Source organism: Magnolia sinica, chromosome 8 (assembly GCF_029962835.1).
Source record: "Magnolia sinica isolate HGM2019 chromosome 8, MsV1, whole genome shotgun sequence".
Classification (NCBI taxonomy): domain Eukaryota; kingdom Viridiplantae; phylum Streptophyta; class Magnoliopsida; order Magnoliales; family Magnoliaceae; genus Magnolia; species Magnolia sinica.
Window position 1 is genome coordinate 56,890,826 of NC_080580.1, and position 14,754 is coordinate 56,905,579.

At 39.2% G+C, this 14,754-nt stretch overlaps 1 protein-coding gene across 1 annotated transcript in view; it reads right to left on the minus strand.

Annotated features, from left to right (window-relative positions):
- The window catches only part of LOC131253337 (chlorophyll synthase, chloroplastic), an 84,978-nt gene extending 72,764 nt beyond the window's left edge, over positions 1-12,214 (minus strand). Inside the window, exons 1-3 of the mRNA XM_058254307.1 lie at positions 12,059-12,214; positions 11,922-11,966; positions 11,682-11,773 (exon numbers count right to left, since the gene is read on the minus strand). Coding sequence (XP_058110290.1) covers positions 11,682-11,773; positions 11,922-11,966; positions 12,059-12,146 — 225 coding nt within the window. The 5' untranslated portion in view covers positions 12,147-12,214. The remainder of the gene's footprint in view (positions 1-11,681; positions 11,774-11,921; positions 11,967-12,058) is intronic.
- Positions 12,215-14,754: the final 2,540 nt, after the last annotated feature.

Here is a 14,754-nt window from a genome sequence, read left to right on the forward strand (position 1 = left end):
AAGGTTATTGATTTTTTTATTAAGTATGTTTTATTCAGATTGTGTATAGTTACTTTCTAAAACCTGAGTTAAGATTACTTACTAGGCTTCGCAACTTTATTTTGGGTTTTTAAATTTCAAGAATAGGATCTCATTGAGGTGCTTAAAGAGATTTGTTTTCATATTTGGTTTTATTTCTAATTTTTTTTAAACTTTATAAATCCATTGTAATAGACATTAAGTAGTAGTTTGGGATTATGGTAATTGTTGTATGTGAGACCAGTGTTTTAAATAGCGGTAGCATACAAGGAATGCCAAATCGGTTACGTATCGGCCGATACGGCCGATACGTAACGGTAACGGTACGCACCGTTACCCGATTCGGGGCCGTATCGGCCGATACCAATTTTTGTACCCGTATCGGCCGATACGGGCGTAACGGCCGATACGTAACGGTCACCCGTAACGGTCGAAAAACGGCCATTTTTTTTTGCATTTTAAGGTCCGTTTTTGATGTTTTTTCGAAACTTCTTGCTTCCAAACTCCTTCTCACTCCTTCTACTGCTAATTTCGACCAACCTTGGCTGGATATTTGAGGAAAAAACACATTATATTGGCGGATTTTGTTGAATCAAAGCTTGGTGGGCCATTTTTCATAAATTTGTCAAAAATAGGTATTTATACTTTTTTTAATATGTTTTGCTGTTTTAATTATCTCATATGATGTGTTAATCATAATAGAACATGTTAATATCCATTTTACAGATTTGGGGTGCCATTTAATATTTTTTAAATATTTTTTTCTATTTACGCATGAATTTTGCCCCCTTTTTTTAAAATTCAAAAAATCAATTTTTAATGATTATTTTGCTGTTTTAATCACTCCATATGATGTGTTAATCATAGTAGAACATGTTAATGTGCATTTTACAGATTTGGGGACCCATTTTATATTTTTTAAATATTTTTTTCTATTTACGCATGAATTTTGCCCCTTTTTTTAAAATTCAAAAAATCAATTTTTATTTTTTGTTTTGCTGTTTTAATCACTCCATATGATGTGTTAATCATAGTAGAACATGTTAATGTGCATTTTACAGATTTGGGGTCCCATTTTATATTTTTTAAATATTTTTTTCTATTTACGCATGAATTTTGCCCCTTTTTTTAAAAATTCGAAAAATCAATTTTTAATGATTGTTTTGCTGTTTTAATCACTCCATATGATGTGTTAATCATAGTAGAACATGTTAATGTGCATTTTACAGATTTGGGGTCCCATTTTATATTTTTTAAATATTTTTTTCTATTTACGCATGAATTTTGCCCCTTTTTTTAAAATTCGAAAAATCAATTTTTAATGGTTGTATTACTGTTTTAATCATGCCATATGATGTGTTAATCATGGTAGAATATGTTAATGTGCATTTTACAGATTTGGGGTGCCATTTTATAATTTTTTAATATTTTTTTCTATTTACGCATTAATTATGGCCCTTCTTTTTTAAATTTAAAAAATAATTTTTTAATGATTGTTTTACTGTTTTAATCATGCCATGTGATATGTTAATCATAGTAGAACATGTTAATGTGTATTTTACAGATTTGGGGTGTCATTTTATAATTTTTTTCTATTTTCGAATTAGTGACTTTATGTTTTTATTTGCTTATATTGGACAGGTTTTGCCTTGGAGCTTCTTAGGGTTTAGTTAGAATATAAAATCATCTTTATTAACATAGGTCATACACTCATACTCAAATCTAATTATCTAGTGTCTACCTAAGCCTAAAGAAATGTCTGGATCTGGCCAACAACAAGTAAGTGATGATATTGGATGGCAACATTGTGAGAGGGTTGGTGGTACTAGGCACCAAATGAAGTGCAAGTATTGTGATAGACTAGTGACTGGTGGAATTACCCGTCTCAAACAACATTTAGCACATCGAAAGGGTCAAGTTGCGCCATGTAGTAGAGTACCGAAAGAGATAATGCTTTTAATGCAAGCTAGTCTGGATGAGTCGAAGGGTAAACGTGCTGCTGTACAAAAGAAGAAAGATGATATTTTGGATGCAGCTCGACAGGAAGTGTTTGGTCCTGAATATATGGGCATTCGTGATGAAGATATTATTGATTCTGACAAAGATTCAGATCGAGAACTTACTATAGCTAGGAGAGAGAGCTTGCGTCTAGCTCGTGAAGAGGAAGAACGTCGCCGCATGTTTGGCACGCATGGGTCAGTGCGTGATACAGGGGCGGGGAGTGGGAGTGGGAGTGGGAGTGCAACTGGAAGTGCAACTGCTTCTGCAGGTGGGGGTGGGGGGGGTAGGTTTGGTGGGTTACGACGTATGTTTGGGAGCCGACGACAGACATCTTCACATGATGCCCCTATACGTTTGGATGAAGAAGTAAATGAGCCTAGGAGACCCTCTATTGATCCAATCCTATTTAGGAAAGAATCAACTAAACAAAAGAAGATAAAACAAATATGGAGTAGAACTTCCGTTGAGAAATTAGGTAGAGCAGCAGCAAAGTTATTTATACATGCCAACATACCTCCTAACGCAGCCAATTCTCCATATTGGCAGGTGGTAATTGATGCAGCAGCAGAAGCAGGTGAAGGAATAAAAGCTCCCACGGCTAAGGAGATTAGGGGGAAATGGACAGATGCAGAGTATGCGGATGTGAAAGCATACGTGGCTACCTTTAAACCTGTATGGCAAGCCAGAGGATGCACAATCATGTGTGATGGTTGGACTGGCCCAACCAGACGCAGCATGATCAACTTCATAGTATACTGCCACTTAGGAACTATATACCACAAGTCAATTGATGCCTCAGAGGCAACAAAAAATTCTACTTATATTAATGAACTAATGGATAAAGTTGTGGACGAGATTGGAGAGGAGAATATAGTGCAGATTGTGACAGATAATGAAGCAACATATAAGCTTGCAGGACATATGTTAATGGATAAGAGAAAACATCTTTTTTGGTCACCATGTGCTGCCCATTGTATTGATCTTATATTGGAAGATATTGGGAAGAAGAAGAATGTTAAGGAAATGGTCGAAAGGGCAAGGGAAGTGACGACGTTTATTTACAACCATAATCAAGTAGTTGCAATAATGAGAAAGTTTACGAAAGGACGAGAGTTGTTGAGGCCTGCGGCGACTAGATTCGCAACAAACTTTATAGCATTAGAGAGTTTATTACAGCATAGAGAAGAGTTGAGTGAGATGTTCGCTTCCCGAGAATGGCTCAACACAAAACATGGGAAGAAGACATCAGAATACCGGTCGAAGTTGTGAACACCATACGGGACAACAAATATTGGAAGAAGGTCAAGGCGATCCTAAAGGTGATGGAGCCACTAATGAGGGTACTCCGTCTTGTTGAATCCGATGAAGCACCTACCATGGGCTTCATATATGATGCCATGGATAAGGTAAAGCTTGCAATTCAACGTGATTGTAGAAGTTGGCAGACTTATTGGAAGATGATCGACAAGAGATGGACAAACCAACTCCATCACGATCTTCATGCAGCAGGTTACTACCTAAATCCTAGGTATAGATATGCCCAATCATTTGTTGCGGATGATGAAGTTCGTGTCGGGCTAAAAAATGTGATAAAGAGATTAGAGCCTGACTTAGATATGCAAATAAAGGCATTAAATGAATTAGATACATTTGGAAATCGCCTTGGTAGCTTTGGAGATGCTCTTGCACAGCATGCAGTATCTAGATTGCAACCGGCCGAATGGTGGATTAATTTCGGAGAGTACGAAGGCTCTCCAAAAAATTGCAGTAAAAGTTTTGAGCCAGACAACATCTTCCTCTAGCTGCGAAAGGAATTGGAGTTGTTTTGCGCTCATTCATTCAAAGAATAGGAATAGATTGCAGACTAGAACATTAGATAGACTTGTCTTCATGCACTACAATATAAAACTAAAAATACGACGACATCATAGGAGCATTACAGCTGCTGATGACGGAGACTACTGTCCAATAAACTTGGATAATATTTATGATGAGGATGACCCACTTCTACCTTGGTTGGAAACAAGGGAAAAGCAAATTGAAGAGGATAGTGAAGAATTGGAAATTGATGACCCAGAAATACGCAGAGCGCAACAAGAGAGTCGTGCAGATGGGTTGGACCCAGTAAGAGGGGCAGCGTTTATGCCACGTATGGATACGACTCAAGATCAACAAAAGAGTACAAGCAGTGGTAGCGTGACCGTGTCGGATGATGACGATGACCCCCCTGCCCCTGGTGTTGGCACTTCTGGTATTGCTCAGCGCCCTATACAGCCGTCTACAGATCACGATGTCGATGAACATCAACGAGATGGTACACGAGGTCAGACTTATGAGTGTACCGAATCACGATACAGCCAACGGGAGGTGGGTACATCTAGTGGTGCACCGGGTCCAGGAGGTCTGGAACATCAGCAGGCTCATGGTCTTGGTTATTATGGTGGATATTCTTATGGTGAATTGAATTATGATGGTTATACTGAGCCTGTTCCATCACATTCATGTTGGAGTAGCCCTCCTGATCAATATCCATATGATTATAGATATCCAGATCCAAATCCAAGTTACTCATCACAGCAGACGCACTCTCAATCTCAAGATTCTCAACAGCCTGAGTATGGGCACCAGTATGGCTATTCGACGGGCACTGGTAGATATCTTATTCCGGGTCAGAGTCGTTGCCTAGTCAGGATCAGTCATCCTCTAGTTTCGTTGATCTAGTATTTCCTTCTGGCACTGGATATTATGGATATGTAGCACCTACACCTATCGGACAGCCTCAGCCTGATGGTGACGATGACGATGATGTGGAGGTCGAGCAACCACAAAAAAGCAGATTTTCATTTTGGTGGTGACTTGTGATTGTGACTTGTGAGTATATATTTGTGTTAAGGTAAGTATTTGTTGCAGCAGACAGCTCACAACAGTATTATTGCAAGAAACCATGCACACACTTGACACTGCCGAACTTGTATTTAAAATAGCTCCCCTGACAACCAATCAAGTAATCCTTAATCAAGTTGCAGGGGAGTATATCAGACACTACTAATTATTTTTTTTAATATTCTTGACTTGAGGATGACAGGTCATAGACAGGAATTACACTATCACAGTCACGTGCACCACACTGCACAGGACCACAGGTATGTTCGAGAAATTCCTCAAAAATAATTGCAAACACCTGATGTAAGATATTTTCATTTTACATTCATTCTAATATATCTATCATTGATAGTAGATAGTTAGAAAATTAAATATATGATCAAATTCAGGTTATCTGGTTCATAAATTCATCAGACAGTCCGATACAACTTCTCACCAAAGAGTGGACCGTTACACCACCATAAACATGTTCCAATTTATAAATGAATGCATATTTGGAATGCTTAGAATATTCTGGATTTAATCCATATTTTTTCATATTTTTTTGGCAAAAAAAAAATTTTGCGCCGTTACGGGCCGTTACGCCCCCGTATCACCGTTACGCCCCCGTATCCGTATCGGTTTTGGAGGACACCGTTATGCCAACCGATACCGATACGGGATACCTTGAGCATATTGCATAGCATTTAGCCCATTATAGCGTATAGCACAAGTAGCATAGCTGATGCAGGACAATTAACCACTTGCTCTAAAAGCTCAAACTATTAGAGGATGATGAATTAATCCCTTTATCTCATAGCACAGGCCCCACATCTCATGGGTTAGGACCTCGGCCGAACCCCCTTCGTGGGCCCCAAATCACATGGGCCACCCACCCCGAGTGTGTCCCCGCATCCCACGGGCTACCCCACTCGAGCCCGGTATGAAATGTGCATTAATCACCCCTGGTAAGGAGTCTCGAACACGAGACCTCCCCCGTGGGCCCCAAATCGCATGGGTCACCCACCCCGAGTGTGCCCCTACATCCCACAGGCGACCCCACTCGAGCCCAATGTGAAAATGCCCCTGCATGAATAGCGTGTAGCATAAGCTACATGATACCTTCTATTTTAAAATTTAAAAATAGAAAAAAATATATATGATAAATAATAAGAATAAAATATAAAATATAAAAAATCCTAAAAGATGATTCATTTTTTCAAGTATAAGCATGTTCAAACAAGTTATTAATCATCATTTATCAAAAGCCAATTCACATACATAAACCAAATCAAATTATTATCACATCAACCACTTTTTAAGCAAGCTATAATTAAAAATGTCTAATTGAAACCACAAGTCACAAGTACGAAAAGAAATGAAAATCCCATAAGTTGATTGAATTAAGTACAAAATACAAAATATAATTTACCTTTCAAAAAAACATACAAAATATAATTACCATTTATTTTTTTATTTTTTTTATAAAAAAAAAAGCGTAGCATACGCTACACGCACGCTACATATGCTATGCATACACTACATAAGCTACACATACGATACAACCCCTGTAATGTATACTATAGGAGATTTACGTCATTTGCTAACGCTACGGGTGCTATTCAAAACACTAGTTCAGACATGAATTTGTTGATGATTTTTAATGGTTGGGTCATGGATGTTCTATCTTTCTTTAATTGATGTTTATTTGTTTAGTTTTGAGATTATATCCTATGAATGTGAATCATGTGTTGATGTATATGTGAATCATGAAATGTAAACTTACAATGTATAAGTCATATCTTTGAGTACAGGATCAGGGTTAGATATACCCATGTGACAAACACTGACCAATAGAGGAATCGGGTATCTAGGGAGAGGGATTGGTTACGTATAGAAAAGTACTAAGCACCCAATTAGGCCATGAGAAACGGTCTATGTTTTAGGAGCATATGAATTAGAAAATAAGTAAATATGAGAAAGTAGGGAAGAAAAAATGGAAATTTGGTGCAATGTCGGCATTTGTAGAAGATCAACCATGAGTAGTATTTGTGATACGTGCCCACACGTATGTGGCCACAATTATCAATTATAGACTGAAACTTGGGAAAAAAATGCAAGAAGGGTGATCACTTCGAGGGGATAGTTGCGCCAAAAACTATAATTTTTTTTCTTTCCAACTTATAACTAATTAGTTTCTAACTTAGTCTTACAATCCTTTATCTAAAGACTCCTCATAGAAGTCAGCTAGTTGCAAAGGAATTCACTCGGAAGTGCGGAGTAGATTATCAGGAGAAATTCCCCCCATGACCAAGTTAAACTTTACACAAGTGCTTTTGTCCATTGTGGCTCACCAAAACTAGCCCTTAGATGTGAAGATGTAAAGAATGTGTTTCTCCATAGTGAAGGTGTAGAACTATCTCCTTGGGCTTGTTTTGATAAGTTGATGCAGGACATGAAAATCAAATATGATATGCAAGATTTCAGGCTTTAGATCACACTAATTTTAAAACAATCACAAAAAATTCCATATCCCACATAAAAGTCAAGCTTTCAACAAGGGGAATCTATGCAGGTCCAATCCTACACATATTAGGGCTGGATCAATTAAAACTTATAGACTAAACAATGCTCGAAGGAGAGTAAATTCATCCACACATGCAAAGGATTACTTCCCAATCCAAGAGATTCACATGTTTCAAATCGGGAAAACCTAGGGTTTGCAAAAGTGGAATAGGACTTGGGATTAGGATTATCTAGGGTTCGGGTTAGGGAAATAAGGCGAGAGAGGAGTGAAATAGAAGAGAGAAACGAACCCAAGATGATCCATACGTGTGGACAGCGGCTCGAGCCTGACGCACTTGCGTGGAATCCCGCCTGCACGTGTGTGGGGCCCACGAATCTGAAATCAGCCAGCTAGGTGTTGGTCGGTCAGCGGAGGTCCACCTTCACGCCAAGTTTCATGCCAATCGGATGTTTAGTTTGTGCACGGTGCTCCGCCGAAGTTTCAACCCTCCTGTAGGGCCAAATTCTAGAAATCTGTTGTAGGGGAAAGATTGGCTGCGAACGTGGGTGGATTTGATGAGGAGATGGCTGTAGGAAATGAGGAATATGGGTGGCAGGAGATGAGGGCGATTTGGGATGGATGTGGCTTCGCACCACGGTAGTTAAACCTTCGAAGAAGGGAGGGTTTCGCATCCAATTGGGCTTCACAACTCAGAGAGCAGGAAAACGCAGAAATTTTATTCAATCTTCAATATGAAAAAAGACTACAAGGAGTACCTATTTATAATAAAATCCTATACCCCAAAACTCGCGCCATGTGCGCATCCTATTACTTGGAGACGAAATAATAAAAAATAATAACTAATCAAAGCAAACTAAACCGTCCATGATATTCCTAATAACAATAATAAGCAAAACCCAAAGTACTAGATTATTTAGAGTAGTAGGCCACGATCATGAGAACCTCTGGTGGGATTCACATGACGATTGGGTCCACTCCAATGAACCAAAACGCAGTCCTCTAACTAGGAGGCCCTCCCTGGACGTCGTCATCGATCCAGATCGATGGTGGGGCCCTCCTCCTTGCGTACGTGAGTAGGGGGGCGTGCATGTGTGCGAGATGTCCCCATCATAAGTACTACAGTAACTCAAATTGGTTTTCTAAGAAGCATCTCAATTCAAATCGCTTCGTGTTTAGAGAGAGAGAGAGAGAGAGAGAGAGAGAGAGAGAATATAAGGTCTAGCACCATTACAATTGTATATGTAAATGAAATAGATCTCTTAAAGTAGCAAAAGTATCAAGATTGATGAAATCCAAGGCTGTGTTATATTTGACATCAAGATTTAGCGCCTTTAAAATACTTCCTTAGGACAGAAGTTGCAAGGTCTAAGCATCATCGCATTTTTATTTATCAGACTCTTCATTACTTGAAGGCCTGCTCACAAAGAAGGGTTATTGTATTCCAATCATTGCAATCTCAATATAAGTGGTTACTATGTTGTTGGCTATGTGCGTTCTTCAAATGATGGTAGATCTACAAGTAGCTATTGTACCTTTATTGCAAGTCATTTCACCACTTGGAAAAGAAAAGGATAAAAAAAAAATGGTGGTTTCCTACTACTCTGAAACTGAGCACTGCTATCTAAATCTTGCCAAATGTTAATCTGAAATGGGATTTGATGTTTGAGGCACCCATTCCACTACAGGATGATAATCAAGTTGCAATTCATATTGCCTCCAATCATGTGTTTCATCAGAGGGCCAAACATATCAAGTTGGTCATCACTTCGTCTAGGAAGTGGTCACCTTGAAGTTGTCATATACTACGTTTGTTCACTCAGATCTTCAGCTCACCAATATTCACACTAAGGCATCTAATTCTTCTCACTCTCATTATACATTGGACAAAAAGGGGATGCATGAAATATATGCTCTTAAGGGGGAGGGTAGAGAATGTGGGTGCATCATATATTCATATTATTGTACTCGTCCTCCCTCAAGGCTCCATAACTTTGTTTAGGGTTAAGTTATTATAAACAATAAGTTTAAAGTGAATGGTTGAAAGAAAATGTAGCCAACAGTTCAACAGATAGGACCGGGTGTATACAGTTCTTACCGAAATTTAAGCCAATAATTCAGGCTGAGTATTGTAAACTTCCACTATTCTCACAGTCTACAAAGAACTAAAAGTTCAGGAGATGAAATGGGAATTCATGATCAATTCATCTCTATTTTCTCCTTTATGAGCATGACTAAATGTCTGTTAAATCCAACTACTAATAAATACTCTATGTAATACTTTAGTTGAATTAAATTTGAACTTCAACATTTCAACACACCATAACAAGTCTTGAGCTTCCATCGATACTGTAGAAAATTCAACAACATATATGAATTCAAGATAGAGGAATTAGACCATACCCTGTGAAAGTCCGGCATGTACTATGCATTCAGACACCACTGTAAACATGGCATGCATGTTGCTTCAATCCAATCCAATGGGACCCACTTTGGATGGGTAGAAGCCAAAAAACGCACATCGATTGGATGATTGAAGCCATCCAATTAATAAATTTTATCTTGCTTTTGACTTGCTGACTCTGCCCTTTTCTAGTCCATTTTCTGGCCACCAAGCAGGACTATCCATTTAATACGATTCTCGGGCTTAGGTCCCATCCACAGTGAGGCCCGCAATATGCAAGGCTTAGATCGAAGAACACAAATGCAATGATTAGAGTTGATATCTGTGCATGCAAATTGGATGCCATGGTCTAGAGTGTTAACTCCAAAAGCCGGCTAGTTAATTTGCACTCAATCAAATCAACTCAGTTTGTTCAAGCTCCGAGTAGGCGATTACCGACTTCTATCCAAATTCCAAACCACCCAATCATGGAAACACTCTAGCTGGGATACAAGTTATACACCAAAAGTCAGATTGATTCGATGATCCAAACCATCGTATCAATGTAATTTAACTCACTGGAATCAATTTGTTCACTCTTAACCATCCATCTCTTGGTCACCAAGAAGCCACTTAAAACAATCCATTCCCACAGCATCCTCAGTGGGCCCCACAATGTGCATGCCTCAGATAATTCGGGGACTGAGCATTGTAAGATACCTCCATTTTCATAACAACGGTTTTCGTCATATGAAATGGACATGCATAACTCAGCATCTCTCTTTTCTCCTTTATTGGCATGACTAGCATCCTTTAAAACCCATCTGCTATCAGATCAAATATCCCTAAATCTTGTAACCAAATGGTGTTAATAGATACATTTCAATGCAACTTTATTTGATTAGTTTCAAACTTCTCAGTGTTTCAACATACACCACAACCAATCTCAAAGTTTAAATAGATCCCACGAAAAATTCAATCTGAAAATAGATGAATAAAGAAAATTGGATTATTCCATACTCTACCAAAGTATGATTTATCATATGCTGATATGGATGCAGAAACAACCGTAGACATGGCATGCATGCACCTCAATCCAACCCATCCAAATCATCGCACCCGTTATGGAGGTGTAAAGCCCAAAACCCACATTGACTGGATAGTTCAAACATCTGATTAGTGGACTTTATCCATGAATGTGAACCGTAATCTATTTTCTTTTTAGCCATCCATTTTCCGACAACTGAAACAGACAATGAGAACATCCATTCAGTGTGATTTTTGGTTACACCCCATCCATGGGGACCCACAATCTGCCCAGTTTGGATCAAGGCACATGCATGCATGCCATGTGTATGGCTGGCATATGCCTAAGTGCAACGTATGCCATCCTCTGGCAGAGTGTCCAAAAACTGGTTGGCTGACTGTGAACTCACCCAAACTGACACACTTTCTTCCGGCCCTGAACAGCCGGTCCTGTGTGCAATCCAAACCGTCCAAATCATGGGACCCATCGAGGATTAACCCAAAAAAGCCACACGCAGTGAACAATCTAAACCATTCGATTAATGTTATTCTGCTAGCTTTAAGATCAAACCACTGCCTAATTCTTTCTAACCGTTCATTCTCTGCCCACCAAAAAGACTATTACGACAATATATTATGTGTGATTTTCAGGCAATGTTCCATTCAAAATGAGGCCCCCAATCTACACGGTTCGGATCAAGAGACATGCATGCCAACATTTACAGTAGCCGCATCAGTCATGTGCCTGCATGCATATTAATGCCATGCTCTGGCAGAGTATGCCCAAACACCTGCCGGTGGATTCTGAACTCACCCGAGTCAACTCAGTTTCGGAAACTGAATCAAACCGAGTTGTATGCAACTCACCGATTCTTGCGCCGCTCCTTTTATGCCGAGGAGCTGATTGAAGTTCGAGCCCTCGCGAGCAGGCGCCTTATCCGGAGCTGAAGCTTTAACTCCTACAAATTGCAATACGAACATCAAAACGCGAATTTTCAATTGCAAAACAGTATACGAGACAGAAATTTCTCCTTCCTTTAAGCAAGCAATCCAGAAGGAAATGAAACGAAATGAAATTCGTTTGAAATGCAGGGACAAGAACCGGACCTTCGTTGGCGTCGGTTTCTGCTGCTCTAATGACGAGCCTCCGCCCTGAAAACCCATTGCATATCAGTTTAGAGGAAAAAGACGAAGAAGAAGAAGAAGAAAGAGGAGGGAATATGATGGTAAATATGGGATTTTACTGGGGAGAGAAATGGTAGAAGGAGAAAAGAGATGGAGCTTTCGGTTTGAGAGTGCGAGTGAGGAGACACTGTTTAGAAGAGAAGCCATTGGAGATGATGTGGGCGAGTATGGCTGGTAGTGGGAGTGAAGTACCGAAGGAGGGATAAATTTAGGACAATAGTACCGATAGTGCCCCTGAAAAGTAGAGAGTTGGGGGAGTCCGATTCGGTGGTGACCGCGTCCTACCCCCGCCCGTCCCTGGGATCGGACAGTAGCTTTGAGTGGCCACCGTGATATATGGGTCTTATCCACACCTTCCATCCATTTTTCCGTATCATTTTAAGTAATAATCCCAAAAAAGAGATAGATCCTAGGCTCCAGTGGACCACACCACAGGAAGAAGCGGTGATAATGATTCTCACCGTTGAAACTTTTTTGGAGCCATGTTGATGTTTATTTATCATACATCTTATTTACGAAGTTATATAGATGTCCATAAAGAGAAAACACAAATATCAGCTCCATCCAAAACTTCGGTGACCCCGGTAAGTTTCTAAAACTTCAGTGACCCTGATAAGTTTTCAACCGTAAGAGTTTAATCCCATTGTGTAGTTCATTTAAGCCTTGGATCATACCCCAGAACGATGGGAAAAAATGAATTAACGGTGAGGATAAGACTCATACATGACAGTGGCCACTCAAAGCTCCTGCACGTTCCAGCTGGAGATGGATAAGGTAGGACGCAATCCACGTCCTCCTCGGAATTCATCGGCGTTGTGGGCCACCACGACGTATGTGTTTTATCACTCCATTCAGCCATTATTCTCAATTCAGGGCATACACCTAAAAAATGAGTCACATGTAGACCACGCCACGAGAAACAACCACGCCACGAGAAACAACCACACCACGAGAAACAGTGATGATTTCAACACCAGCTATTAAAACCTTATTAAGACCAACTATTATATTTATTTGCCATTCAAACTGATGATTAGATCAGGCAGACCTGGATGTTGGGAAAACATAAATTTGAACTTGATCCAAAACTTTTTCAGCCTTCAAGAAGGTTTTAATGTTTTTTATGGTGGACGCACAATTAATACTGCTTCTTATAATGTGGTCCACTTGAGATTTGGATCTGCCTCAATTTTCAGATAATACCCTGAAATGAGCTGGAAAAACGGATGGATGGCACGGATAAAACACATACATTATCGTGGGGCCCACTTACTGAGGTCGGTACTATTGTCACCACCGAATCCAACTCAGGAGTAGGGTGATAGTTCACTGTTTGCTGTAAGTGGTGTCTCGTTGACTGTGGTCGTGGTATCGTACATGCACGTTAATCCAGATCGTTCAAATGGTAGGGCTGACGAACTAGGTGAAAATATCTTATTTTACTGGATGAGTTTGGCTTCTGTTGATTTTAACTTTTGTTATCACCACGCGGTGGATGAGACACCAAAACTCAAAATTCGCTTTGAATTATCACGGAATTTTGTCCTATGGAGCCCATAAACTGAGATAGTAGTTTACCATCGGTTACCGAGCCATAGTGTTTTTTTTTATCTGTAGTTGCGTCTCCACCAAAGCATTGTTCATCCCTACTTACTTTCAATTGTTATAAGAGCCAATTGGTCGGTGAAAGTTGCATATAATCACAATAAAGTTGCCTTGTGTATTTGAAAATATTTAAAGAAAAGTACGGGAAGAAAATTTTACAACAATATAATTAGTGTTTATTCAGTAGTGTCACGTCATTCGTTAAGAGAAAGTGGTCAAGCGCAAAATAGTTGTGCTGAAGTGGTTATCCAGACAAATGGTAGATTTATAAATAATGAAGGTAAATAGTGCTAAAACAGTTATAGCAATCATCAAAATATAGAAAGCATCCGAATTGTTAAATTAAAGCTATAAATAGCAAAGAAATTAAATAGAAAAAATCGTCTCATGTTAATCAAACCAAATATATCTTTTAATTATCCTTTCAATTATCAGTTATTTACATTTCTTAGCGTAATCTTTACCATTATTTGTTATTTACATTCTTTAGTGTAATCTGTATTAGTAATCAAGTAGCTGTTAACTTTAACTGTAATTCGAGTTTACGCTCATATGCTAGATTTGGTTCAAGTATCAAGGAAAGTTCTCCATCTAAAGAGGCTTTTTGCAGTTGTTCTCTTCGGCCGACTATAAAAATTTCCTTTTTATTTTATCTATATTGAAGAGAAAAAGTCATTTCGTATGGAAGGTAGTGGTGTGACCCATTTTTAAAGGTCGAACCCCACCCTCTGACTATCGTTTGATCATCTAAAGTAACATTGTGCAAGTGACCAAATAGGTGACCGATCATATTAGAACTCGATCATATACAATTGATTTCTAACGTATTTGCCTATCTTGACACTTGGGGTCATAGTTGTTTAGTTTGAATTAAGTCACACATTCAATTTTGGCATGCCCACATTAATCACATGACTAAATTTGAAATCGAACCATAACAAAAGTTGTGCACACCCAATGGGACACTCGTCATAGCTTACTTATTGGTGCGACATTGCCAATCGACCAATTGAGAATATGAACAAAAGAAACAATCAAATTACCGAGGCCGAACTCTCGACATTAACTGCACCACCTCCGACCAAGGAAGTGTCAATTCAAGCAGTCCCCAAATCATTGAACCCAACAATAGCCCGACACTCAGTCTCAT